Source organism: Hyaena hyaena, unplaced genomic scaffold, assembly GCF_003009895.1.
Source record: "Hyaena hyaena isolate Hyena2069 unplaced genomic scaffold, ASM300989v1 scaffold_531, whole genome shotgun sequence".
In the NCBI taxonomy this organism is placed as follows: Eukaryota; Metazoa; Chordata; class Mammalia; order Carnivora; family Hyaenidae; genus Hyaena; species Hyaena hyaena.
The window spans coordinates 802,163-825,778 of record NW_024081164.1 but is presented as its reverse complement, the minus strand read 5'-3'; the positions used below and the strand labels follow the sequence as shown (position 1 = coordinate 825,778).

At 54.5% G+C, this 23,616-nt stretch overlaps 1 protein-coding gene across 1 annotated transcript in view; it reads left to right on the top strand.

The window, feature by feature from the left end:
- LOC120247574 (cadherin-23-like) overlaps positions 1-23,616 on the top strand; it is a 318,028-nt gene that overhangs the window by 226,950 nt on the left and 67,462 nt on the right. Inside the window, exons 10-12 of the mRNA XM_039255551.1 lie at positions 1,595-1,707; positions 3,179-3,367; positions 22,813-22,818. Of these exons, the coding sequence (XP_039111482.1) occupies positions 1,595-1,707; positions 3,179-3,367; positions 22,813-22,818 (308 nt within the window). The remainder of the gene's footprint in view (positions 1-1,594; positions 1,708-3,178; positions 3,368-22,812; positions 22,819-23,616) is intronic.

The following is a 23,616-nucleotide window of genomic DNA, read 5'->3' as shown; positions in this document are numbered from 1 at the left end:
CTGGAGGAGGAGGAGGGGTGGCCCTGTGTGGGAGGATAGGATGTGCAGCCGAGTGAGAAAGGTGGACATGGAGATAAGAGGAGGCAGGAATGAACATGTTGATTTGGGGAACTTGAGGAGGCCCCTGGGTGGGGGACATGGGTTCCTGTAGGGAGAAGCATAAAATGAAGTCAGTGGGGAAGAGAGGGGTGGACACAGAGGCCTCAGTCTGCACCAGTGTATGATTTTTGCCAGTACTTTATATATGTACTTCAAGGTGTTTTTATGTTTATTTATTTATTTTGAGAGGGGGGGTAGGGAGCATGTGAGTATGAGGCAGGAGGGGCAGAGAGAGAGAGAATCCCAAGCAAGTTCAGCACAGAGCCCAGTGCGGGGCTCGAACTCATAAGACCATGAGATCATGAACTGAGCTCAAATGAAGAGTCGGACACTTCACCAACTGAGCCCCCCAGGTGCCCCTGTACTTCAAGTTTTAATAATTATTTAAATGCTTACTCTTAAAATCGAATTAGGTTTTTGACCCATATTTATTGTGGAAGGGAATTAATTGTACCACCACTATGTAGAAAATCAGACTAGGATAGAATGGACTAGAATAGAAAATGAGCGTGAAAGGGGCGCCTGGGTGGCTTAGTCGGTTAAGCATCCAACTCGCTTAGGTCATGATCTCGCGGTTTGTGGGTTCGAGCCCCACGTCGGGCTCTGTGCTGACTGCCAGCTCAGAGCCTGGAGCCTATTTCGGAGTCTGTATCTCCCTCTCTCTCTGACCCTCCCCTGCTCACGCTGTCTCTCTCTCTGTCTCTGTCTCTCTCTCTCTCCTAGAAATAAATAAAAATAAAAATAAAAAAAAGAAAATGAGCGTGAAAATAATCAACAAAACTGAGCTTCTGCTTCAGTCCACTTGGGCTCTATCACAAAATAAGATAGGGGCCAGTGGCTTATGAACAACACGTATTTCTCCTCTGGAGGCTGGGAAATCCAGGATCAGAGTGCCGGCCTGGCCAGAGGAGGGCCCCCTTCCTGGTTCTAGACAGTGCTTCCTCACTCTGTCCTCAAACAGTGGAAGGGACGTGGGGTCCCTTGGGGTCTCTTTTATAAGAGACTGATCCCACTCATGGAGGCTCCACTTCACCTCACAGGCACCTCCCAAAGGCCCACCTATTCAGATGGTTGTGTTAGGGCTTTGGATGTCACCATATGCATTCTGGGGGTGGGGGAGGGGGAGGCATTCAGACCCTAGCGGTGGCTGGGTCCTGGCTAAGTCCTGCTCCCTTTGGAAGGCTCCCAGCCTGAAGCCTGCTCTCTCTGTTAAAAAGGAAAACAAGCAAGCATTAGATGCCAGAGACAAATTAGCATCTCTTGACTCTGTCAAAGAGATGGAAGAAGACTAAAGAACAAGAAATCATCTCTCTGTGGATCACAGCCATCTATGCCTGGGCTGTGCGTTCCAGAACATTAGCTATTACTCCTTGAGCCAGCGTCCATGTTAAGTTACGGGTTTGTCCTTAATATGCGCAGAGAGGAGCCCTCTCCGCAGCCCGTGTCCCCCTGCCCCGGGCCCGGGGCATACTGGAATGTTGCTCTCTCCTTGCAGGGAATACCAACAGCATCTTCGCCCTGGACTACATCAGCGGAGCGCTGACCTTGAACGGCCTGCTGGACCGGGAGAACCCCCTGTACAGCCACGGCTTCATCCTGACGGTGAAGGTAAGAGCCAGGTGGTGGGCACCTGCAGCCCGTGTGGAGGGCTGCCCACACTGTGGTGCCAGCCTACAGCTGTGCCGCCTGTTGAGGCTCCTGGAGGGCGGCGCTCCTGGCCTCCTGCCCGGCAGGACTCCCGGGCCTCGCGCCCAGGGCCACTGTCAGGAACCGACAACGCGGACCAAGCAGAGGCCACATTGAGGGCCTTGCTGGGCGCCTCACAGCTGTTGCCAAAAATCACATAGGATTGGGACTTTTATCTCCACTTTAGGAGTGAGGGGGCACATAGTAGGTGCTCATCCATGGTCCTTTCTTGTACTGGTGATTCCCTATTCTCCATTGCAGCCACCTCAAATTCTTACATTGATCCCGTTTCTGGGGTGTGTCCCATTTCTAGCTCCCCTGGGGCTATCCCCTGGTTAGAAGCAGCAGTACCGAGAGGGGAGAGGTGGAAAGTGCCAGATGCTTCTCCTAGAGGTGTGGTGGAGTCACAGCCCCAGGCTCCTGTAGCCCTCTGCCACCCAGGGCCGGTTTTAATTGAAATCTGTGCTTTGCAGAGCCATTGCCTGGGAAACTGATGTAGAGTGTGGACCCGCCTGGGCCACAGGGCTCCTCCCCAGCCCTGCCCATCCGGTTGAGGCAGGGGAGGGCACAAGCACTGAGGAGAGGGGCTTGGGGAAGGAGGCCCTTCTGTCCTGAGGAGAATAAGGCAGCCCAGCCTGGCCCTTGATTGCTCTCCTTGACCTTGGGAGGGCTGCAGCAGCGACAGGTTGACTAGCTCTCCCTGGCCATCCGGCTCCTCTGTCTCCACCCAGTGTGCACATGTGGGCCAGTGGGGGGAGGTAGGCTAACACCGCCTTTCCCCCCACCCCGCATCAAGCCTCTGGCCAAAGATACTTAGTCCTGGGCCTCCCGCCCAGAGATTTGGGTCCAGAAGACAGGAGTGGAAACTGGAAATGGGTATTTGGGAGCCAGGGGTCTGCTCCAGAGAACAGGCATCCAGGGATTTGAGACCATCTTTCCTGACCCCGACCCAGACCCTCATGGCACCTAGCACAGCGTTTGGGCCATACCAGATGCCAAATTAAGTCTTGATTACCTGCTAGCACAAAAATGCTTGGCCTCGGTTTTATCATCTGCCAAATTGAATAGTCTCCCTTTGCCCCTCGATGAGCCCCAAAATCTGTCTTGTCATCACCATGCCACCTCGTCCCCTTGGTTCTGGAAGCTTCTTGCCTCAGTTTGCCACTTACTCTGATGGTGTGTCCTTATACAAGTTACTTAACCTCTCTGAGCCTCGGTTTTCCTCAATGGTAAAATGGGGGTGCTAACGACAGAATCTTCCTCCTGGGGTTGTGGTGAGGGGAAGGGATAATTCACATAAAGGATGGGAGGTAGCACTGACAAAGCCTTCGTAAACGATGATGTTGGGATTATGGCCACTTTCGTGTCTAGGATGTTTGTCCTGTACCTACAGGGCACAGAGCTGAATGATGACCGCACCCCGTCCGATGCCACAGTCACCACAACCTTCAACATCCTGGTTATTGACATCAATGACAATGCCCCAGAGTTCAACAGCTCTGAATACAGCGTGGCCATCACCGAGCTAGCGCAGGTCGGCTTTGCCCTGCCCCTCTTCATCCAGGTGGTGGACAAGGATGAGGTGAGTCCCAGAAGGCTTTGCAACCCTGGGAAGGGTGCCAGGTATTTCTAGGCTTCCAAGTCCCTAGCTAAAAAAAAAAAAAAAAATAGAAACAAACATTGCTCCCTCCTCCCCGGCAAAACTCCGCGTCTCTAACCTGCGACCTACCCCCCACCTCTGCAAAGGCTATTTGAGCACCCACTTCCAATGTGTCGTTCTTCATTTAGTCGTTTATTTAGTAACGTATTTTGAAATAATATGCCCATCTTGCTAATCTAGTATGCGCCTTATAAAACATACACCGAAAAATCGAAATTTTTAAAGTTGGAGACTCTTGGGTGAAATATGTCCTTGGAAAAAAGTCTGATTTCTGCTTTTGGTAGTAATGACTCCTCCTTTTTCCGTGTGAGGAGCATGAGTGCTTTCAAGGGGACCCCAGGCCACAGGAGACCAGAGATCCAGGAAGCCTGCAGGCCGGACCTGCCTGGCTGAGGCGTCGTAAGAGAAAGGGACATGGGCTGCGAGTGGGGGAGAGCTTGGGAAGGACAGGAGGAGGGGGACTTCGGGATGGGGCCCGTGCCCCTCCAGGCCTGGATGGGACAGGCTTCCGAGCTGCTGGGGACCCTCTCAGTCTGCCTCCTCCCTGCCCCTCTCAAGCACCAGGTCGCCCCTGCCTGTCAGCAGCCACAATCGTTAATAGCACTTCTATTTATTACCGCTGCTCCCTGGCCCATTCTGCTCAGGAATTCCATTAGGTTTTCCAGCCTGAGGGGCTTCTCTGCAATTACTCCTCACAATGCGGGGCTCCCGCGCTGGCCTTGCTCCGGGCCTGGCTTCCTGCTTGCTCCTTCTGCCCCTCTCCACTCTCCCTGCCCAGCACTCCTGCCCAGGGGCCCCTCCTCCCACCACCCACCACTCTTCTGTCAGCTTCTCTCCAGTGGACAGGGTCCTCCCCCTCCTGCCCTAACCCCACTCCTCATCCCGGCAGCGGCCCCGCCCCCATTCCCGCCCTCATCCCTGCAAGGACCTGGCCATGAAGATGTCAGTCCCTGTGTGTGTGTGTGTGTGTGTGTGTGTGTATACGTACGTATGTGCACGCACCACATCTTCGATCTCTTGCTAGGTCATCCCATACCTAGTAACGAAAGTATGTACTGGGCACCTACTGTTTATAAGGAACTATATTTGGTCCCTTGAGGGAGTGTAGCCCATGGTCACTGTCCTAAAGGGCCAAGTGTGTTTATACAAGTGTAGTATGTAATTTTAAAACATGTGCAAAAATATCAAAAGTTTCAAAGGAGGAGATAAGCAGGTATAAAAACAAGTCCAACATTTTCTCACGCCCCGATGGGTCATCTTTTATTCCCCCGGAGGGCAGCGCCCCCTTTAGACACCGCTGTGTGAGGGAGAGCCTCAGGAAAAGTCCCATCTCTGGTTTCAGGCTGTCACTAATGTCCAAGGGAAAAGAGACACTGGTACCAGCGTGCGGGCCAGTGACAGCGGGCAGCGAGGGTTTCAGAGCTCAACTGGGGAAGGGGGAAGAAGGGACCAGAGGACTCACAAAGGCTCTGTGGTAAAAGGGGACCAAGGCTGAGCCTTGGGACACAAATCAGCCAGGAGGGCTGGTGGGTGGGCATGGCCCACAGAGAGGCCCAAAGGAAGGAACCTGCATGAGGGTTTGTGTAGTGGGCTGGTGGAATGGTGGGCCAGGACACAAGTTTTTTTTAGAGCCTTGAATGCCAAGCCAAGGAACTGGGGTTTAATTCTGGAGGCAATCCAGAGAGGAGGCAGCTTGTGTAGTAGTTCACGGCCCAAGCTCTGGAGATAGACGGGGCCTATGTTCAAGTCCGGCCTTGCCATTTGCTATCTCTGTGACCTTGGGTGAGTCACTGCCCTTTCTAAATGTCACTTTGCTCATCTGTGTGAAAATGTATCTGTCTCTATCACAGTAACAATTAACCCTGAAACAGGGCTGTTTCTCCCCCAGAGACTTATTACTACCCGTCGGCACAGGTGGGCAGGGAGACCCCGCTCTGCGTCATTGCTCAGGTGCACACTCTGCAGTCACATGGGTCACTGAGGGAGAGAGGGGACAGTTAGGGGAGGAAGCACCACCTCTTCTGGGCATCATCCTGTGACTTCTGCCCATGACTTCTGCCCAGTACTGGGAATAGGCCCCACCTCACTGCCAGAGGGCTGGGGAACTGGGAAAACTGCTACACGTTTGCGTCTGCCACAGAGAATGCCAGCAAGGGACAGAGATAGGAGATCAGTCCGTTAGTCTATAGGACTTAGCCCAGTACCTGCCGCACACCCACATGTCAACCAGATGGGTCCAGGGAGCATTGCCACCAGCAAGGCCAGAAACCCCAGGGCCCTTGCACCATGCAAGGGATTTCAAGGTCACCTTGGCCCCTGGGGCTTAGCTGAACCCTGCTTTGCCGGAAGCCCTCTCCCAATCTGCAGTAGTGCTGCAGGGGGTGTGGCCTCTGGTGGCCACTCCCCACCTAGGCACGTGCAGCAGCATGCCCACTGTGGACAGGGTGCCCAGCACTCGCAGGGACCTTTGTGCGCCTTGCCCCAGGGAACTGACCAGTGTCTGACAGCAAAGGGTGGGCCTCCCCTCTCCAGGACCCCACCTTTCCAGGGCACAGTGAGGTACAGAGAGAGAACCATCGAGGACGAAGGGCAGCCCAGGAGCCCCAACTCCCCGCCCTATGGTCTTCTGGGTCACTGTCCAGCCTCCCTGGGAGAGCTACACCCAGACCATCCCAGACAGGGTCCTGGACCGATTCCTAAATAAGAGGGGAGAATAAATTGCTTTCTAAATCGCCTTGCTCTTTTGTATTGCCCATCTCTTCTCCACTCTCCAGAATTCTGGAAGGATCCAGGTCTGGATGGGGTAAATACTCCTGAGGCCCACTCTTGGGTGCTGAGGGTTGGGCCCCAGGTTCCCAGGGCGGAGCATTTAGCCACGTTGCCAACAAGGAGCAGAAGACAGCAGCCACTGGCATTTGAGGACTGCCCAAAGTCCAGAATCTGGGGGAAATCAGGGAACCTCAAAGAGAAATCAGGCATCTTTTATAAAAGGGATTTTTAAAAAGGTGTCATTTCTTCTAGTTCTCTTGGGGGGAGGGGAGGAGGAGGGGCTGAATACATCTGTTGGGATTTGTGCCCAGGGTGAAGGTGCCTGGATTTGCTGGGGTGGCAGAAAAAATGTGTTCATCAATCAGACTTGGAGGAGGGAGAGGAGAGAGAGGTGAAACCCCTTTGTCAGAGAGTCTAAACAACCACGTGATTCTCCCTCGCACCCAGCCTCATCGTGGTTTTGTAGTTGCTAGTGTGATCATCTCAGTACTGTCTGTTGCCCCGATTGGACGTAATCATTCACAGGCAGGGCGGGTCTGCTTTTGCTCAGCAGTATAACCCAGCACTGGGAGGCACTGCAGATATATGTACTGGTTCAATTAAAGCATGATTAGATGATAAAAGTAACAGTGAGGTGGCTTTATCCAAAGTAGATCATCAGTCAAGTGCCTCTACGCTAAAACCCAATTCCTGCTGAGTTTCTGTAAGATGGTGACCTTGAAGGTCCACTGTGGGGGCAGTTGAGGGTGCTGATGGAAAACAGAAAGGGAAGGAGGAAGCAGGTTAACCTCTCAGTTAGTACTTTGTGGCAGTCCTTCCGAAAAAGTATGCTAATCTAATTTACAAAGACTAGATAATGCCAGCCATCCCCTCCAGATGGAAGATTCTGCTCCGTTTCTTGCTGAATCTCAGGGTCTGCAGGAAAATTCAAGACCACAAAGGTGCTTGAAAGAAGCCCTTTCAGTCTCCCAAGGACTCCATTCTCATTGTCAAGTCCCACTGAGCAATTTCTTCTCTTTTGCCCAGCTATAGACCACTCACAGAAGCCAGAGAAGGAAGGGATAGGATGGGCTGAAACCCCTAAAGACCCGTTCAGCACTGCATGACAGTTGAGATGCAAATAGATGGTTGTGATGCAAATCACAAAAACAAAACAAAACAAAAAAAAAACCTCTCAAGGCAAAGGCCCCAGGAGTCAGCCTTGGTGTGGAGCTCATCTCTGAGTTTCAAATCAAAGGCTCTGGCAGCCTGTTCCCCTGCTCCTGGCTACTGGGTGGTCTCTTGCGTCTTCCTCAGTGTTCTGGAAACCCACAGGAAATTAGCAGCACACTCACCCACTTGGATTCCTACCGTATCCTCACCCACCCCCTTGGCCACCACATGTTCTTTGTGTTTTCTCCAGTTTGGTCAATGTTTCCTCTCCTGACCAAGCCTGCAGCCCTCCCCACCCCGTCCTGGCCACCGCTGACCTAGCCTGCCATGTTTTCCCATCTGCACGGGGCGAGGTTATTTGGATGGTTGGAATTTTCTGTTCTGTTGTCCTAAATTTCACTCTTCTCCTTAGAAGCAAGTAGATTCTCGGCGTTCCGTGCTCTGTGTCCTGCCTCTGCGGAGTGGCAGTGAGTGTAGGAGATCATCTGCGCTTCTGGCTGCCTTACAGATTCCAGCAAAGGGCTTTGTTCCTAAGTACCGTTTGGCCTTGGGCACGACCCATTCCAGCGGATTTGGGATAGCCAAAAATTGCTAGTACCTCTCACCTTCCCTGTACCTTTCTTCTCGGGAGTTGGAAGCCTTTGATCCACTTCATTTCTGTCTCGTGTCTGACCCCAGCTTCTCAGAACATGTTTCCTGCTGTCCTTAAGACATTTTTGCAGGGGAGTGGGGTTGGAGTGGGGAGCAGGACACTAGAGTCCCCCAGAGAGGCCTCTACTGCCTGGTTCTGGCTGTTCGTGGGGACTGGAATCATCTCAGACTGGCCTTCAGACTCTATTAATTGGCCGGCCTCCTGACCTTCCCGAGGGCCTTGGCTGAAATTAACTTAGATGAAGAATTATATATTCATTCACTCAACAAACATCACTGGGCACCTACTATGTGCCCGCCACTGGGGAGTTAGTGCTAAAGATTTCTATTTCATCCCAATGGGGAAACCAGAGGAGTAAGCAGCAACGTCACTGTAGGTGGAAACGAATGTCAAGAAGTCAATAAACAGGGTAAGTGATGGGGCGCAGGAGGGGGCTATTTTTGACTCTGTGGTTCCAGAAGGCCTTCCAGAGAGGTGCTGTTAAGAACCTAGGTTAAGGGGGTATAGAGGAGGCAGCCCCACAGAGCTGCAGAGGGAGAACATTCTGGCGGCAGGTGTTCCGCTGCAAGGGCAGAGGTCCTCGGAAAGTCTGGGCGTTTTCCACGTGCAGAAACAAGACTGCCAGGGGGGCACTAGAGAGATTGTAGGAGGCGAGGGTGCAGCACTGGCAAGAGCCAAGCCAAAGGAAGGCGTTCCTGGGAGCCCAGTGGGGAGCCAGGGGGCTGACATGCCCTGAGTCACCTTTCTTAAGGACCCCTCTGATGGCTGTGTTGGAGATGGGCTCTCGGGGGCCAAGGGTAGAAGCAGGGAGATGTAGCAACGTGGAACCCCTTCCCCCAGCCTCCTGGACCCAGCGTGTCCTTTCTTTCCACCATCTAACTGGAGGCTCTCTTGCAGCTTGGCTGTTTTACTCTTAGGGTGGCAAGAAGCCGGAGAACCCCAGGCCCCTTATTATGAAACCTGAAAAGTCCAACAGAACTTCAGGACTTCAGGACTCTGCCCAGGAAGATGGTGTGAGTGGCCACCTTTGGCCCTTGTGACAGAGGCTCTCCCAAGTTAAAATCCCAGGATCCAGACCCCTGGCCATGGCATTCTGCTACCAGAACCCTGCCCCAACTGCCCCGGGGAAGGTGGTATAGAAAAGCCTAAAGCCAAGCCCTGCCCCAACTCTGTTCCTCACTCACAGTGACTCCATGCACGGCATGTCCCCACGCCATGCCTCAGTGTCCATCTCTGGAAAACCGTGGGTTGGGCCGGTCAGTCTCCATTGAGACTATCACCTTTTGGTCCAAGGGGACCTCGGCCTCACCCCCACTCCCAACGTGCCCGTGCGCTTGTTTATTTGGTATTACCTGGAGCCTCCTTCCTCTGGTGAGGGAGAGAGAGGCAGCTGGACTGGTGAAAAGTAAGGGCTTTGAAGCCAGGCTGCCTCGGTTCAAATCCTGCTCTGCTACCTTTGATCTGTGTAACCTGAGAGGACTTAACTTACTCTCCGTGCACAATGGCGAGAACAATAGCACCTACCTCACAAAGCTGCTGTGCAGATTCAGTGAGTTAATATGTGTATTTGAAACAGGGCCTGGCCCATAAAAAGCACTTTTATTATCCCAACCCTGAGAGAGATGGGTATATTATTGTGTGTCCTCAGAGAGGAGGGGATCGAGGCTCAGAGAGGTTAAGGGGCTTCCCCAAGATCACACAGCCAGCGGGCCACAGAACTTGGCCTTGAACTCTCTAGCATGTGATTCTTGCATGCACTGGGGAGCCCCCCTGTTCTCAGAGGTTTAGTCCCACCCAAGCATGTGGGTCCTCCACCTCTAGCAGGGCTGGTGAGGGAAAGCGAGGGAGGAAGTAAGGCCGGGGGGCGGGGGGGGGCATCTGCTCTGCAGAGGTGAACGGGGACACATCTGGCAGGAGCTAATTCCTATTTCAGGCAGGAGATGACACGATTCATTTGTTTGAGGGGCATAGGGAAAAAAAATGAGAGAATTATCTACCTCCCCAAGGAGAAAACATCACCAAATAAATAAATAAAAGCAAGCAAATGATAGGGGAAAAAAGCCGTATTCCGAAATACTGGGTTTACTTGTAGGAATGGAGTGAGGAGGGGGGCAGTGAGAAGGGGAGATTGTTCTTGTCCTGCTAATCTTGGCCTTTATTTTTATCCATCACCCTCATTTTCCATTCCACATGTGTTCCAGCCCTGTCAGGGAGCCCAGCCCGCAACCTTGTATTTATTTAAATTTATTTTCGCGTGTGTTCTTATTCGGCAGTCTGTCCAGCGTGCATTTCTCTGGCCCCTCTCCCCACACAGCTCTGCGAGGTTGTGGCGGGAGGCTCTGGGGGGCCTCTGCCAGGCTTCCTTTCAGTCCAGAGGTTCCTGACCCAAAAGTGGGGGTCCACTGATGCCCTAAGGCATCTATGACCCTGGATGGAGAAAACCCTGTTTCTTTGTTTTCACTAAACTATAAGTGATCTTTAGCACTCCCTTTAATTATGAAAATAGAAACAAGGGGCGCCTGGGTGGCACAGTCAGTTGAGTGTCCGACTCTTTGTTTCAGCTCAGGTCATGATCTCACGGTTCATGAGTTCGAGCCCCACATCGGGCTCTGCACTAATGGGCCAGAGCCTGCTTGGGATTCTGTCTCTCCTTCTCTCTGTCCCTCCCCCACTTATGCTTGCTCTCGCTCTCTCTCTCTCTCTCAGTCTCTCTCTCAAACATAAATAAATAAACTTAAAAAAAGATTTTTAAAAGAAACAACAGTATTGGTAGTAGCTGGGACTTTAACCCCAAGAGAAATCTCAGACATTTTCATATCACATTTCAGGCATCATAAGGATCTTAATGTATCACTTACAGTTATCACTACTTTAAAATTACAGCATATGTGACCCCCTGCCAAATCGTATTGTTTACGGCATTAAGAGGCACGTAATTCTTCTTTAACACCCTTTTAAAATACCTGGGAACTGTATCTCAAAATAGCAAGTTGACTTTGTGGTCCCGTGTATTTTATTTTATTTTTTTTTTTTGGAATTAAAAATGTTATTCTAGGGAGGGAGTCCCTGGGCTTCAGGAGACTGTCAGAGGGGTCCTCAATACACACACACACACACGCATACACGCACGCACACACGCGCGCATGCGCAATGAAAAACCCTCCTTAATCCCTATGCTCATGAATAATACCTTTTAGCCCAGCTCCCTCCTTGGGCTTCTGCTGTAAAGCTGACATTCTGCTAGTTCTCAGAGCAGGTGCCCTGAGCCACACATCCATTTGGATGAGTAGGAGCAGGGAGGCTCTGTGTCCCACATTCAGCTGAGGGTCCGTTTTCCAGCTGCAGATACCCTAGGCCACTGTTCAGCTGGTCCCACATATCTATCTACCAGGATCTGCTTTGCAGTAGAAACACAGGAAATACACATCACTTGCCCTAAACCCTCCCTACCTGCCGATGTGACCCAGAGCATGGACCTCCATTTTCCTATTTTCCAAAGCAATTTCAACAAGAAACCAAACTCTAGAAGCAGTGAAGAGACGGGGAAGAGAGGGAGGGGCAGGCTGCCAGCGTCCATGGAAGCAGACGGAAGTTTTTATACTTTCTGTGGGTGTTTGACTCTCCAGTTATCCAGACCCTTTTTTCCCCTCTATTAAGGAGATAAGGGGGCGGGGGGGATCTGGCTGGAAATCACCCACCTCCAACTGAATCCCCTGGGTGGTATAAAAGAAGTAGATAGAATGACTCCAACATTCTGGACCTCTCACCCAGCTTATGATTTCATCAGTGGAGCAAAGCTAAAGGGAGGTAGGGAGGGAGGGCTCTGGTCCATGAAGCAACCAAGATGAGGTACATACATACAGGTCAGCGCTGCCCTTCCCCCAGTCCTCCAGTCCCCAGTCCCCAGGCCATGGTGCCCATCCTGACTTCTCCTATGTCTAAAAGGTTCTCTGGTGCTTTGGTTGCAGAGCAGGGTTAAGCATCCACCCAAAGCAATGTCCACACAGCCGGTACCTAGAATCTGTGCTGCCTGGGTGAGTGTCACTCTGCACCTTCGTTTGCCTGGCAGTGGGCAGGGGACTGTTTGCAAGACCTCTGCTGTGTCGCAGCTTCAGCTCACGTTTCTAGGGTTCTTCTCCCAAGATTTAAATTCTCCAGGAAAATATCTGTTGACTTCAAAGCAAAGCCATTCTGGAAGGGAAGCCAGGGGGGGGCGGGACGGCCCCATCTGCTCTTTTTCCTATTAATTTCTCCCCAGTTGCCTTCACTGAGGCTCGTATTATGACGATGGTGATTATTAGGATTTTTCTGTGCATGGCTGCATCCTGTGGTGTGAATCCTCCCAGCATGCTGAGCTCCAGCCTCCCTGAGGACCAGAGGGTGTCCTCGGTGTGATTCTGACACCTCCTAATTTAGTCTCATCCATAAATCTAATTAGCGTGCTATTTACACCAGGCCCAGGAGCCCTGGTGGGGGTGTGAAGCAGCCAGCCCCTTCCCTCACCTCTCCCCTCCCCGGTGCCTGCTCCCCAGCCAGGCCCAGTCCCCTCCAACAGCTAGAGGTGGGCTTTCATCTCAGATTGGGGGGGTGGGACTGCACCCCTTTCACCCACCTCCTGGCAGCTGTCCCCTTCCCCACACCCACTGCACCCCACGCTCACGATGGGAAGTCATGGGAGTCATTTTGTCTGTGATGTCATGCTCCCTAAATGCAGAGCCTGGTCTTCCTGAGCACCCTACGGGGATCAGAAGCAGAACACACTCCGTCCTCTGTCCTCTTCCTCTTCATTACCTCCTGGCTGCTTCCTGCCCACTCTGGCGCCCCTTTGACCGTGGGCACCTGTTTTCTTCCTCCCACACTCCCCCACCTGCCCCATTTGCCACCCCCATCATGCCCCTGACAGCAGTAGATGGCGTGTCTTGTTTGTCCCCCTTTCTCAGGAGCATGGGTAAACACAACCAGCCGGGAGCCGTCCCTGCGTGTCTCACCCCATCACTGTGCTGATGGATTGGGGACCAGGGACCGCAGAGCCCTACTGGGCAGCAGTGGTGACGGTGGGCCACCAAGCGGGGCAGGAGCCTGGTCCCCAAAGCTGGCAGCCAGCTCTGCTTGCCTGGGCTCCTGCTGACTCCCTGAAAGAGGAGAATGGTGCAGGGGCAGCTGGGGTGGGGGAGGAGGAATTTTGTGGCTCTATTGTCACTCTACCCAGGAAGGCCCAGGGTAGGTGCTCCCTCCTTCTCGCCCTCTAAGGAATTGGGAGTGGGAAGAAATTCCCAGCATCCAGGTCGCCATACATTTCTATCCCAGGCGAAAAGGTGCAGCTGTTTCTCTCCTTGGTCCTGAGATGTGCCCAGTCTAGTGTCAACGGGCAGGTGGTATCTCTGCTTCTCTCCCTTGGGCAAAACTGGCCTCGGAGGAAACCTTCCGCTAAGGTCAGAGCCGTGCAAAAGATACACCACAGCGGCCGCTGGAGGGCAGGGTGGCGCGCACCCAGAGGCCTGGGGCAGGGAAGAGTAAGGGACGCCCTAGAAGGATGCTTGCATTGAGTGGGGAGGTGGGTGGGGACAAGCACTTGTTGAGCACCTGCTGCATGCCAGATGCCGTTCTAGGTACTGTTCGCAAGTGAACACAGCAGCCAAAGTCCAACCCTCAGGCAGCCTACGTCTGGCTGTGGAAGATTAAAGAAACCAGTAAATTCACGCACATGGCAATAAGAGCCATGGAGAAAGACAAAGCAGGGTGAAGGGTTTAAGGGAGTCCTGCGGGGACGGAGGCCTCTCTGATGAGGTGACATTTAGGAAAGATCTCAGTGATGAGAGGGTGAGTCACAGGGGTACTTGGAGGAAGGGCATTCCAGACACAGGGCTCAGGAGGCACGTGGCTCTGGGCAGGAGGAAGCCCCACACATGGGTGGAGGAGAGGCGGGGAGGCCCAGGACCGGCAGCGGGGGTCAGATAGTCAGCCGTACTGTCAATGCTCATCTTGCACCAGAAGGGGGCAGGAAGCCACCTGAGGGTAGTGAGCATGGAGTGAGGTACTTACGGATTGAAGTATCAGAGGACCGTCTGTGCAAATGACCCAGGTGCCCACCCGCCCTGAGCGCATAGACAAAACCTTAGCCATGATGGTGAGGAAGCATTGACATGGATGAACTTGAGACCCTTATGCTAGGTAAAGATGCCAGACACAGAAGGCCATGGAGCATATGATTGATTCCACTTGTATGAAAAGTCCAGAACAGGCAAATCCATAGGGACAGCACGCCGGCCTGTAGCTGCCGGGGCTGGTGGGGGAGGGGAACACGGCACGATCCTCACGGGTGCAAGGTTTCCTTGCAGTATGACGGGAATGTTTTAGAACGGGATAGAGTGCTGGCTGCACAGCATCACGGACATACTGAAAACCACTGAGTTGTATACCTTATGATGTTAAAATAGTGAATTTTATCTCCATCAAAAAAATTATTTTAAAGGATGGTCTGACTGCCCTTGGGGAAACAGACGACCCAGGGCAGGGCCATCCCTGGGAGGTAGTAGGTTTAATGAGGGGAAGATGGAGTCTTCAGGTTAGCTTTCAACATATTATGTTTGACGTGCCTGTTAGACATCCATATGGAAACATCGAGAAGGCAGAGGGGGTGTGCTGATAAATGTCCAACAAGCAGCTCTAGGGTGGGGGCACCTCCTCTGTAGCACTCGGTGGTGTCTATACTGTAAATCCCATGCCTACCTCGAGCCACCAGCATGACCCCAGCCGGCTCACGGAGATCCTGAACACCTTGCACGTGGCCCACGATATGGACCCAGAATGGAGATGGACACATGAGCTTTGCCAGCATTTGGACTATATTTAGAGCCGCAGGTCTAAGCTGGGCTCAGGGAGGCAAGGGGTGTGAGTGTAGGGAGAGGAGAACCGGGGCGCCCCAGTGTTCACGTTAGGGGAGGTAGGTGACTAAGAAGGGGTAGGTGACTCCCCCAAGGGAGGAGGAGGAAAATCAGAAGGGAGCATGGTAGGACTGGAGCACAACGGGGTGGGGAGGGGTGAGCAGGTGCTATCAGCAGGGAGAGAGGGGCAGGGCTCAGGAGAGGGAAGGGCCAGCCAGCCCTAACAAGCAGCAATATTTGCCAATTAGCATATGGATCTGTGTTTACTTTTCTGTTTTCAGCATAATGACTCTTAATTGCCCTCATTAGAGAATGTCCAAATCTGCCAACGTCTACAGAGCAGGCCAACTGGGCCTTATTTTTCTTTTTTAATCCACTTGATCCTCTTCTCCCCTGCCTTGAGAGCCCTCCCCTGGCACACCGGGTGCCCCTCCAGCTCAGCGCGTGGTGCGGCTGTCCACTCAGTCCTCTAGGGATGGAGCTGTGCTGAAATAAGCAGACCTCTAAGGGAAGTGAGACTCCATGATCTCAAAGGCAGTATAGGAAGTGAAAGCAGCCAGTCTCAACGGCTACAGCCTGCATGATTCTTTGACATTCTCACCGACAAAACTGGTGACAGATAACCCATCAGTGGTTGCCAGGGGTTGGTGGTAGGAGAGGGGTTGACTGTAAAGGTAAGTGCAGGTGAGTTTGGGCGGGGGGACAGTGAGCGGCACCCTTCTGTACCCTGGTTGTGATGGGGTAACACAAATCTATACATGTCTGAAAATTCATAAAACCAAAGGGGCGCCTGGGTGACTCAGTCGGTTAAGCATCCAGCTTCGGCTCAGGTCATGATTTCGGGGTTTGTGGGTTCGAGCCCCACGTCGAGCTCTGTGCTGACAGCTCAGAGCCTGGAGCCTGCTTCAGAGTCTGTATCTGTCTCTCTGCCCCCCCGCCCCCCCGCTCATGCTCTGTCTCTCAAAAATAAATAAATGTTAAAAAAAATTCTGAATTCACAAAACTCAATACCCCTAAATATCAATTTCACTACATGTTAATTATAAAAATTATAAATTATTGACAACCTCTCCTCCCCCCTCTCCCCTACCTCTACCCCCCCCCCATAAAAAAAGATGAAGTGAAAGGTAGCAGCCTAAATAGCACCACTGGTGAGCTTTTAGACTCCACGCCATCCTTCTCTCCACTGTCATTTCATTCAGCTCGTGTGTAATGTGTACCCCCTATGAAGCCAAAAAGAGAGACTAGAGGGCCTTGAGTGCCAAAATGAGTTTGAACCTATTCAGCAGGCAAGCGGGAGCCATCGATGGTTCTTGAGCGTAAGTGGTATCCTCAGAGCGGTGTTTTAGGTTGGTTAATCTGGACACCAGGAGAGTGAAGACAGCAACAAAGGATGAGGGCAGACTGCAAGGCGGGCAGGGGCTGGATACGGGGTCTGTGGGAGAGGCCAGGGCTGCAACGCAGCTAGGGTTTGGAATCCCAGGGACAGGAAACTACCATCATCTGCCACCAGTCTGCTGGGCAGTGGCCGGGCCTTCCTGGTCTCTTTACCTCGGCTTTCTCATATGAGCACCCTCCACCCACCGTTGTCTACATGTCCATCTCTGTCTCTCTTTTTCTTTGAATCTGCTATTCTCTCTTGCTCCCCACCCCTCCCAGCCTTCCTCCTATCTCTGTCTTCTGGTTTTTTCCTCACACCCCCACATTCACAGATAAACACACGCGCAGCCCATTGATTCTTGCATCGAGTCCTTTGTCCATTCAATATAGTTGTTTCGTGCCTGACCTGAGTGTGGACTGTGTCAAATAGGAGCAGCCATGCCAGGGTCAGACTTCTGGGATGCCCAGCGGCTGCTGAGAGTGACACGCGGCACTGTCACCACGCATGATCGCCCTTGTGCCTGAAGTCCAGCACCATGTCCCAGCCCAGGACCCATCCATTAGGGCATTTGTGATGTTTTTGTTCACGGGAAGGGGATGCAAAGCTGGGCGGACCTCCCCAGCAGAGGGCTCGGATGGGGAGATGAACTCACTTCCTCCCTTTTGGCACCCAGACCCCCGACACCAGGTGCACCAGCCACTACAGTCTTGAGCTCTGCCCCTCGGGGGACCTCCTGAGGCAATGGAATCCCTCATTTTGAAAGGCAGCCCAGAAAGGGCAGTTTGCCTGAGGTCATAGAGCTTGTCAGCTCCAGGGGCTCCCCTCCACAACCACCACCCCCCTCCCCCGCCCGTTTACTCACACACACCCCCCACCCGCCCAGAGGCCCTGGGAGGTGGACTCACAGTTGGAGAGGCAGAGGAATACAAAGTGGTGTGATTAGCGTCAGGCAGTGTGCCCTCCCGATTTCCATAAGGCATTTAGATTTCTTTGCCTTGCCACACATTTCTGTCTCTGTGGGAACAGGGAAATAGTTTTAGCATGGTAAATAGACAGCGCCAGGCAGCTGCTGAGTGCAAAGCCCAGCTCTCAGCTCTGCACAGCCCCCTCCCTGCTCCTTGTCCCTTGAGGGTCTGATGCCCCCTCATCCTCCTCCCGCTGCAGCCCTGCCCCTCAGGTCCCCAGAGGGACGGTTCTGGGCTTGGGGCAGACTGGGATGCACACTCTTTCCCCCCCCCCCCCCCCCCCCCCCCCCCCCCCCCCCCCCCCCCCCCCCCCCACCCCCCCCTCCACACCCCCCCCCCCCCCCCCCCCCCCCGCATTTTGGACCCTCCTTCCTGCACATCTGAGAGCACTCACTCCCTACTTCAGCCCCTTGCCCCAGTCCCAACCAAAACTCCGGTGCAGGGTCTGCCGGCGGAACGAGGGACGGCAGGAGTTGAAGCCAGGTATGGGGTGAGGTCCAAGTTGGCAGATTCTGATCCGAGTTGTAGCCCTTGACGTGAACCCCGTGGCCGCCAGTGCTGGGAGGCGTGCCTGGGGGCAGGCACGGGCGGAAGGAAGGAGGCCTTGGGGAACTTTCCACATGGGGCATGTGTCTTTCAAACAGGGTCCCTCAGAGGAGGGAGGGTGGAAAGGAGGAGGGGTGCATGGTCTGGGGAATCTTGGGATCTGGGGCCTTGGGGATGGAACACGTCCTCCTTGAATGAAGAGCTCAGAGCCCGGACAGACCTCATAAACCCTACATGGCCCCCTGTTCTGTGCACATAAATTTCCAAGTGGCCTAGAAGGGTCCCTGTGGTCCCCTGGGCCTTCCACATAAAGCTTGCCCTTCAGCCATGCCCACAAGCACTATTCAGGTGAGCCCAGCCCTCCTGGCCAGTCCCCCCAAAAACACTTCATTTCTCTTAGTACTCCCTGGGCTGATTGCTCTGACACCTAGACGTCCAGTACAGCCCCAAGATTTCGATTCCACCAGAAATGCCTATTAACCTGGAGCGTAGCAATGAAGCCAGAGTGGCCGGTTCCAACTCAGGGGGTAGGGACAGTTAGCTCTGCTGTGTCCAGTGGACCTAGGGAGCACCTGGGATGCCTCCAAGATAGGACCCTCCCAGCACAAAGGTCACCAGGGCTGAGCAAGAGCCCTTGGTCGGCTGTGCGGCCATCCTCACAGGCAGAGGACCCGTTCCTGTGTGTCAGCTGCATGGGCGCTGGTGCAGCCTTCGGGGAGCATGTGTAGGACACAGGGGTGGGTGGCTCAGATGCTCAGAGCCTTGTTTTCCATACCAAGTGCGCGACCTCCACACCTGACGGTGGGGACAGCTTATCCTGCTGGGCCCCCAGACGTGCCTCATGGGGTTGGCCTCCAGCTCTCCTGGTTTGCTTGCGAGTGCCTGGGTTTTAGCACTTTGAGTCCCGCATTCTGGGAGCCCCAGCAAACCGGGACAGCTGATTGCCTAGGGGCAGGCCTGAGAGGTGGCCCACCCCCAAGGCTGAGACACTGAGGCTCTGAGCCACACAAGCCTGGGATGCCGAAGAGAGACAGGTGGCCAGGTGTAGCTGGGCTTTGGAGGTGTGAGATTCCCACAGTGCACCAGGGCGGTGGGCTGCAAAGTCAGAAAACAATGTCCCTCATTTACCTTAATGCGAGTACCCAGTGCACATTATAATTCACTTCCCAGAAGAGCGGAGGCCGGCTGTAGGGCCAGCGATGACGGGATCCCTCCGGAGGGATGGGGGGGGGGGGGAGGTGTGTGCATGTCCAGGTGAGGAGCACCTGCCTGCCTCGTGCCCTTGCCTGTGAGCAAAATAATACACACGTCCGCACGATGAAATTGACAGCTCTCTAGTATTCTTTCCCCAAAGTGCCAGCTGCCGATCGGATTGAATTAGATTTCACAGGGGTTTTTGCAATACATGGAATTCACCAGCAAATTACTCTTAAAGAGGGAAAATCAATCATTTGGAGCAGAGATAAGCTGAAGGCAAGGCAGCCTTGGATTGATCCCGTCTGTGCAGGCGTGTGTGGAATTCAGCAGATAACCTGGGGAGAGGAGGAGGAGAAGAGGAGGGAGAGGAGGAGGGAGGGGGAAACACGCGGGGTGAAGGAGGAGGAAGGAGAAGAGAAAAGGAGAACTGGAAAGGAGAAAGGTGGGGGGGGGGTGGAGAGCCAGGAGAAGAGGGCTAGAAGAGAGGAGAGCAAAGGAGGAAATGGTGAAGGAAGAGGAAGGAGGGGCAGAGAAGGCAAGAGCAGAGGAGAAAGTGGAGAGAGGCCTTCAGCGGCAGCAGGAGTGAAAAGCAATCCAGGGAAGCACAACAGGCACGAACAGCCCTTAGAGAATCCTCCCGGCTTGCAGATCTGGAAACAGAAGCCCAGGGACAACGAATGGCCGAGCCAGGAAAAACGGTTCCTGTCCACACTGCTCAAGGACCCAATCCACAGAGGAGCTTGGGAGGGAGGGTCTGGGTGGGCTGACTGCCTGAAACTAGGGCAGTGCCCTTCACCCGATGTGGCCTTGAGAGGCAGCCCGCTCCCAGGGCAGAGAAACTGAGGCTCTGGGCTGGACAAGCCTGGAATGCAGGAGAAAGAGAGAGGCAAGGCGGAGCTACCAAGCATGTGCCGTGGTCTTAGCTGGGGCCCTGTTCCTGGACAGGGTGTGGGGTGGGGGGACCGTGAGGAGACAGAGGGGGCTGCTGTACATAGGAATTGCAAGGAGGGGCCACCAGCATCCGTTCTCCCGGACTCTGAAACGGGAGGGTCCCAGGGATTGAGGCAGATGTAGGGGATGGAGGCCGTGGCCACCACAGGGCTCCTTCCCATTGCCCCCTGGCCTCCGACATCACCGTGGGCAGCCTGGTATGCTGGACACAGGACGGGCCAGAGGAGCATGGTACCCCCATTAGGTGTAGGGGACCGTCAGGAGAAGCAGTGACAGAAGGGGTGCCTAGATACCTGCCCTGCCAAGGTTCACATTGGCATGTCTGATTGGGGTTAATTAAGTGAAAGGCTGACAAAGGAGGGATAAAGAATCCATCTTTCAGTGGACTTTGATTTCCTGCCGCTCGATAGCTTGGATTAGACCCACAGAGCACAGGGGAGAAGGGAGACTTACATCCCAAGTATATGTGTGTGTGGGGAGCATCCACTCACCCCTGCACACATCCAAGCCTTTGTCCTTCTCCGCCTGCCCCTCTCATTCCTGTCTAATGTCTAGAATCAACCCTTTCCTAGGGCCACCTCCTCCCCTCCCCCACTCCCTTCCAGAACAAGAATAACCACCCTTACTTACTAAGCACTCGCTCCATCCTGGGCACTTTACCAGGGTTTTGCAGCTCACCCAACAAGAATGTTACCAGGTGGCCCTCATGCTTCCCATTTTGTGGATTAGGTACCTGAAGCTCAGAAGGGGTAAGATCTGTAGTACAAAGTCACACCACTGGAAAGGGCAATGCCTTGATCTGGAGTCAGATCCAGTCCCCTGGAGGCTGTGCTTTTACCACCCCGCCTCCCACTGAAGCTGAGGGCTCCCCACCCTGGAGTCACCGGCCACGGGGCTCTTCCCTGGCAGGTCTGAGTCCTGGACACGGCTCCCGTGAGCGTGGCACTAATGTCAGGGTGCATCCGGGCACCAGCCCCATTCCCAGCTTAGGCTCAGGGTGTCTCACCAGCCCACAGAGCTCCCTGGCTCTTCTCTGTCCTGCTTCACAACACTGCCCACCACCCCCAACATAAAGACCTTGGCTCGTGCTAGCCTACCCTGGCCCAGGTGACCCTGGACCTTCCTCTTTCGTGGAAAGGAATTAAGGTCCCTACTAGGGTGTAGGGTGGGGCACAGGGTAATTTGAGGTACCCATAGCATTAGGGGTACAAAGGAAAAAAAGCACATAAAGCTCCTTATAGGAGAGCCTCCTGTCTTGGGTAAGAAAACACAACTCATGTTGCCACCAAAACAAAACAGCACAAAGAGGTGGCGCTGCTGCTGAATCTTGTGGGTGTGCCTTATTCTGCCACTTCGCAGATGAACCAGCTAAGGCTCAGGAGTGAGAGTGAGTTGCCCAAGGTCACACAGCTAGAAAGTGACAGAGTCTCTTCCCCAATCTGAAGCTCACTCTACTGCATCCCATTCTTGGTCACTACACAGCTACTCCCCTGACCGACAGCAGAGAGAGAGGAGCCTCTCCAAAGGCGAACTGGCAGGGAGGTGCCCGAAGGGAGCAGAGGACCAAGCAAGGGCTGTGAAGGAGGCATCTGCGGGACTCACATGCAGGAGAGCAGTCTGGGGGCCGAGCCAGGCCTTCCTCCCTTTGGGGACCAGGTCGTCTGTGAGGGACGGGCCAGTGTCTAGAACCTGCAGGTGACGACCAAGGGAAGCCGTATTCAGGAGTCAGCCAAGCCACCCACGTGCAAGCCGGGGGCAGGGCCTGCCTGAATCTGCATCCTGGAGGAAGGAAAGGCCCCGCATGTGCAGCTGTTGCTAATGTAACCCCACCCTGGGCCCTCCCAGGGTCGTGAGCATTCTGGGAGCTGCTGCCCTAAGAGGGGCCCCGCGCCTTCTAAGCTTGCAGTGACTAGTCGGGAAAACACCGCTGGGCCACTTCGTGGAATCAGGTGACCCTTGGGACTGGATGTGGGTCCGCTGGCTGTGGGAGCTGCAAAGAGACTAGGAGCGGGGCGCTAGGAGGCAAGGCTTGCAAGGAGCGGGAGGTGGGGGGGGGCAAGGTTTGGGGGGAGCCGAAGTGGGGGGCAGCCCCTTCTGGCAGCGGCTGATAAGGAGGGCGGGACCCGAATGGCTTGCTGCCCTCCGCAGGAGGTTGGCAAGCCTTCAGTCACCGGGAGCAGAGCAGGGCTAGCTGCACGGGGTGGGGACGGCGGGGGGAGCGAGGAGTGATCTCCTGTGTCCTTCCCCCTTCCACTAAACAAATAGAGCCGAGCTGTTGCAGCCCCGCAGGCAGCCGCTGGCGCCCCAGCTAGGTGCGGGGAGAGCTCGGCTCGGGGACCCGCGGCTGCGGGCTATCAGCCTTCTCATCGCCTCTCCCAGCTGGAAGAGAATTTAATCCACCGGCCTCCTCTCCACACGCACTGGGTCTCCTTTTGATGTTCCTCTTTATCTCCCTTCCCAACAAAATTGCCCCTCGACAGCTCCAAGAGGGCCTCCTGCCGCCCTCCCAGCCCCGGTGAACAGCCCTCCTCCGTTGGGCCTGGCAGTGAGCGAGGGGCAGGCTCACACCCCTCCACCAGCCTGGGCTCCCTGACCTTGGCAGAGGAGCCTTCCCCTGGGCCTCCCTCCTGCCTCTCAGAGGCCCGCAGTTTCCCTCCCTCTGGGGCCAGTTCCTTGCTTGCATTGGGACCAACTTCTGCAGTGGGAGGGGGCTCTCCAGAGCTGGCTTGTTGAGACCTCATGCTGCCCGAGATAGAACAAACCCAAATTCAGATCCTTCTCTGGCAGCTCAGAGGCCTGAATAAGCTGCCTGCCCCGGCCTCGCTTTCCTTCTCCATAAAAGGGATGGACGGACGCTGACGTCCGTGAAGAATCTGGTTAGGTCGCCTGAACCACGCCGTTGGGGCTTGATACACAGAAGCTGTCTGTCTGGAGGGCTGCAGTTAAATAGTGAACTGGGTGAATGTGACACATGTGTCCCATCCCGAGGGGCTGACAGTCACAAGCCAAGAGTCCCAACAGGGCGTGGCTGCCTGGGCTGGTTCTGAATGGGGCAGGCTGAGTATTGGATGGCACTTAGCCAGGAGGTTGGCTTGGGCTCTCAGGACAGCCATATATGGGGTACTGACCACTGCGGCCACAGCCCTGCGTGAGCTTCCAGCTCCTCCCCGGCCGCAGGCTGAATCCACACTGAGCCCCAGCGCCTCCTCTGTGCTGCACGCTGGTCCTGCATCTGGCCCCCCCGCTCCAGCCCCCACCCTCACACCCTGTGAGGGACTTTCCCTCTCCAGCTGCCCATTCAGCACCGCTCTCTGGTCCATCTTCCCTGTTCTCAGAATCGCTCCCCGCCTTGCCTTGCTCCCTCTCTGGGGTTCTCAAACTCCTGGAGTATCAGCCAGATGCTGATGGGCCCTGCCCCTGGAGTTTCCCCGTGGGTAGATCTGGGCAGGGCCCAAAACATGCTTCAGACAAGGTTTTAGGTACTGCCGAGCCGCTGGTCCCTGTACCACACTCACAGAGCCACTGCTCTGCCCTGGAGGCCCCCACTCTTGGATGCACACTCGAACAAATAAGGTGGAGAGCATTGCAAGGTCCTGAGGTCTGATATCCCCCAGCCCACCCACAGCTGATTTGCTCGGTCTTGGGCGTGGCCTAGGCGTGGGGATACTTTAAAG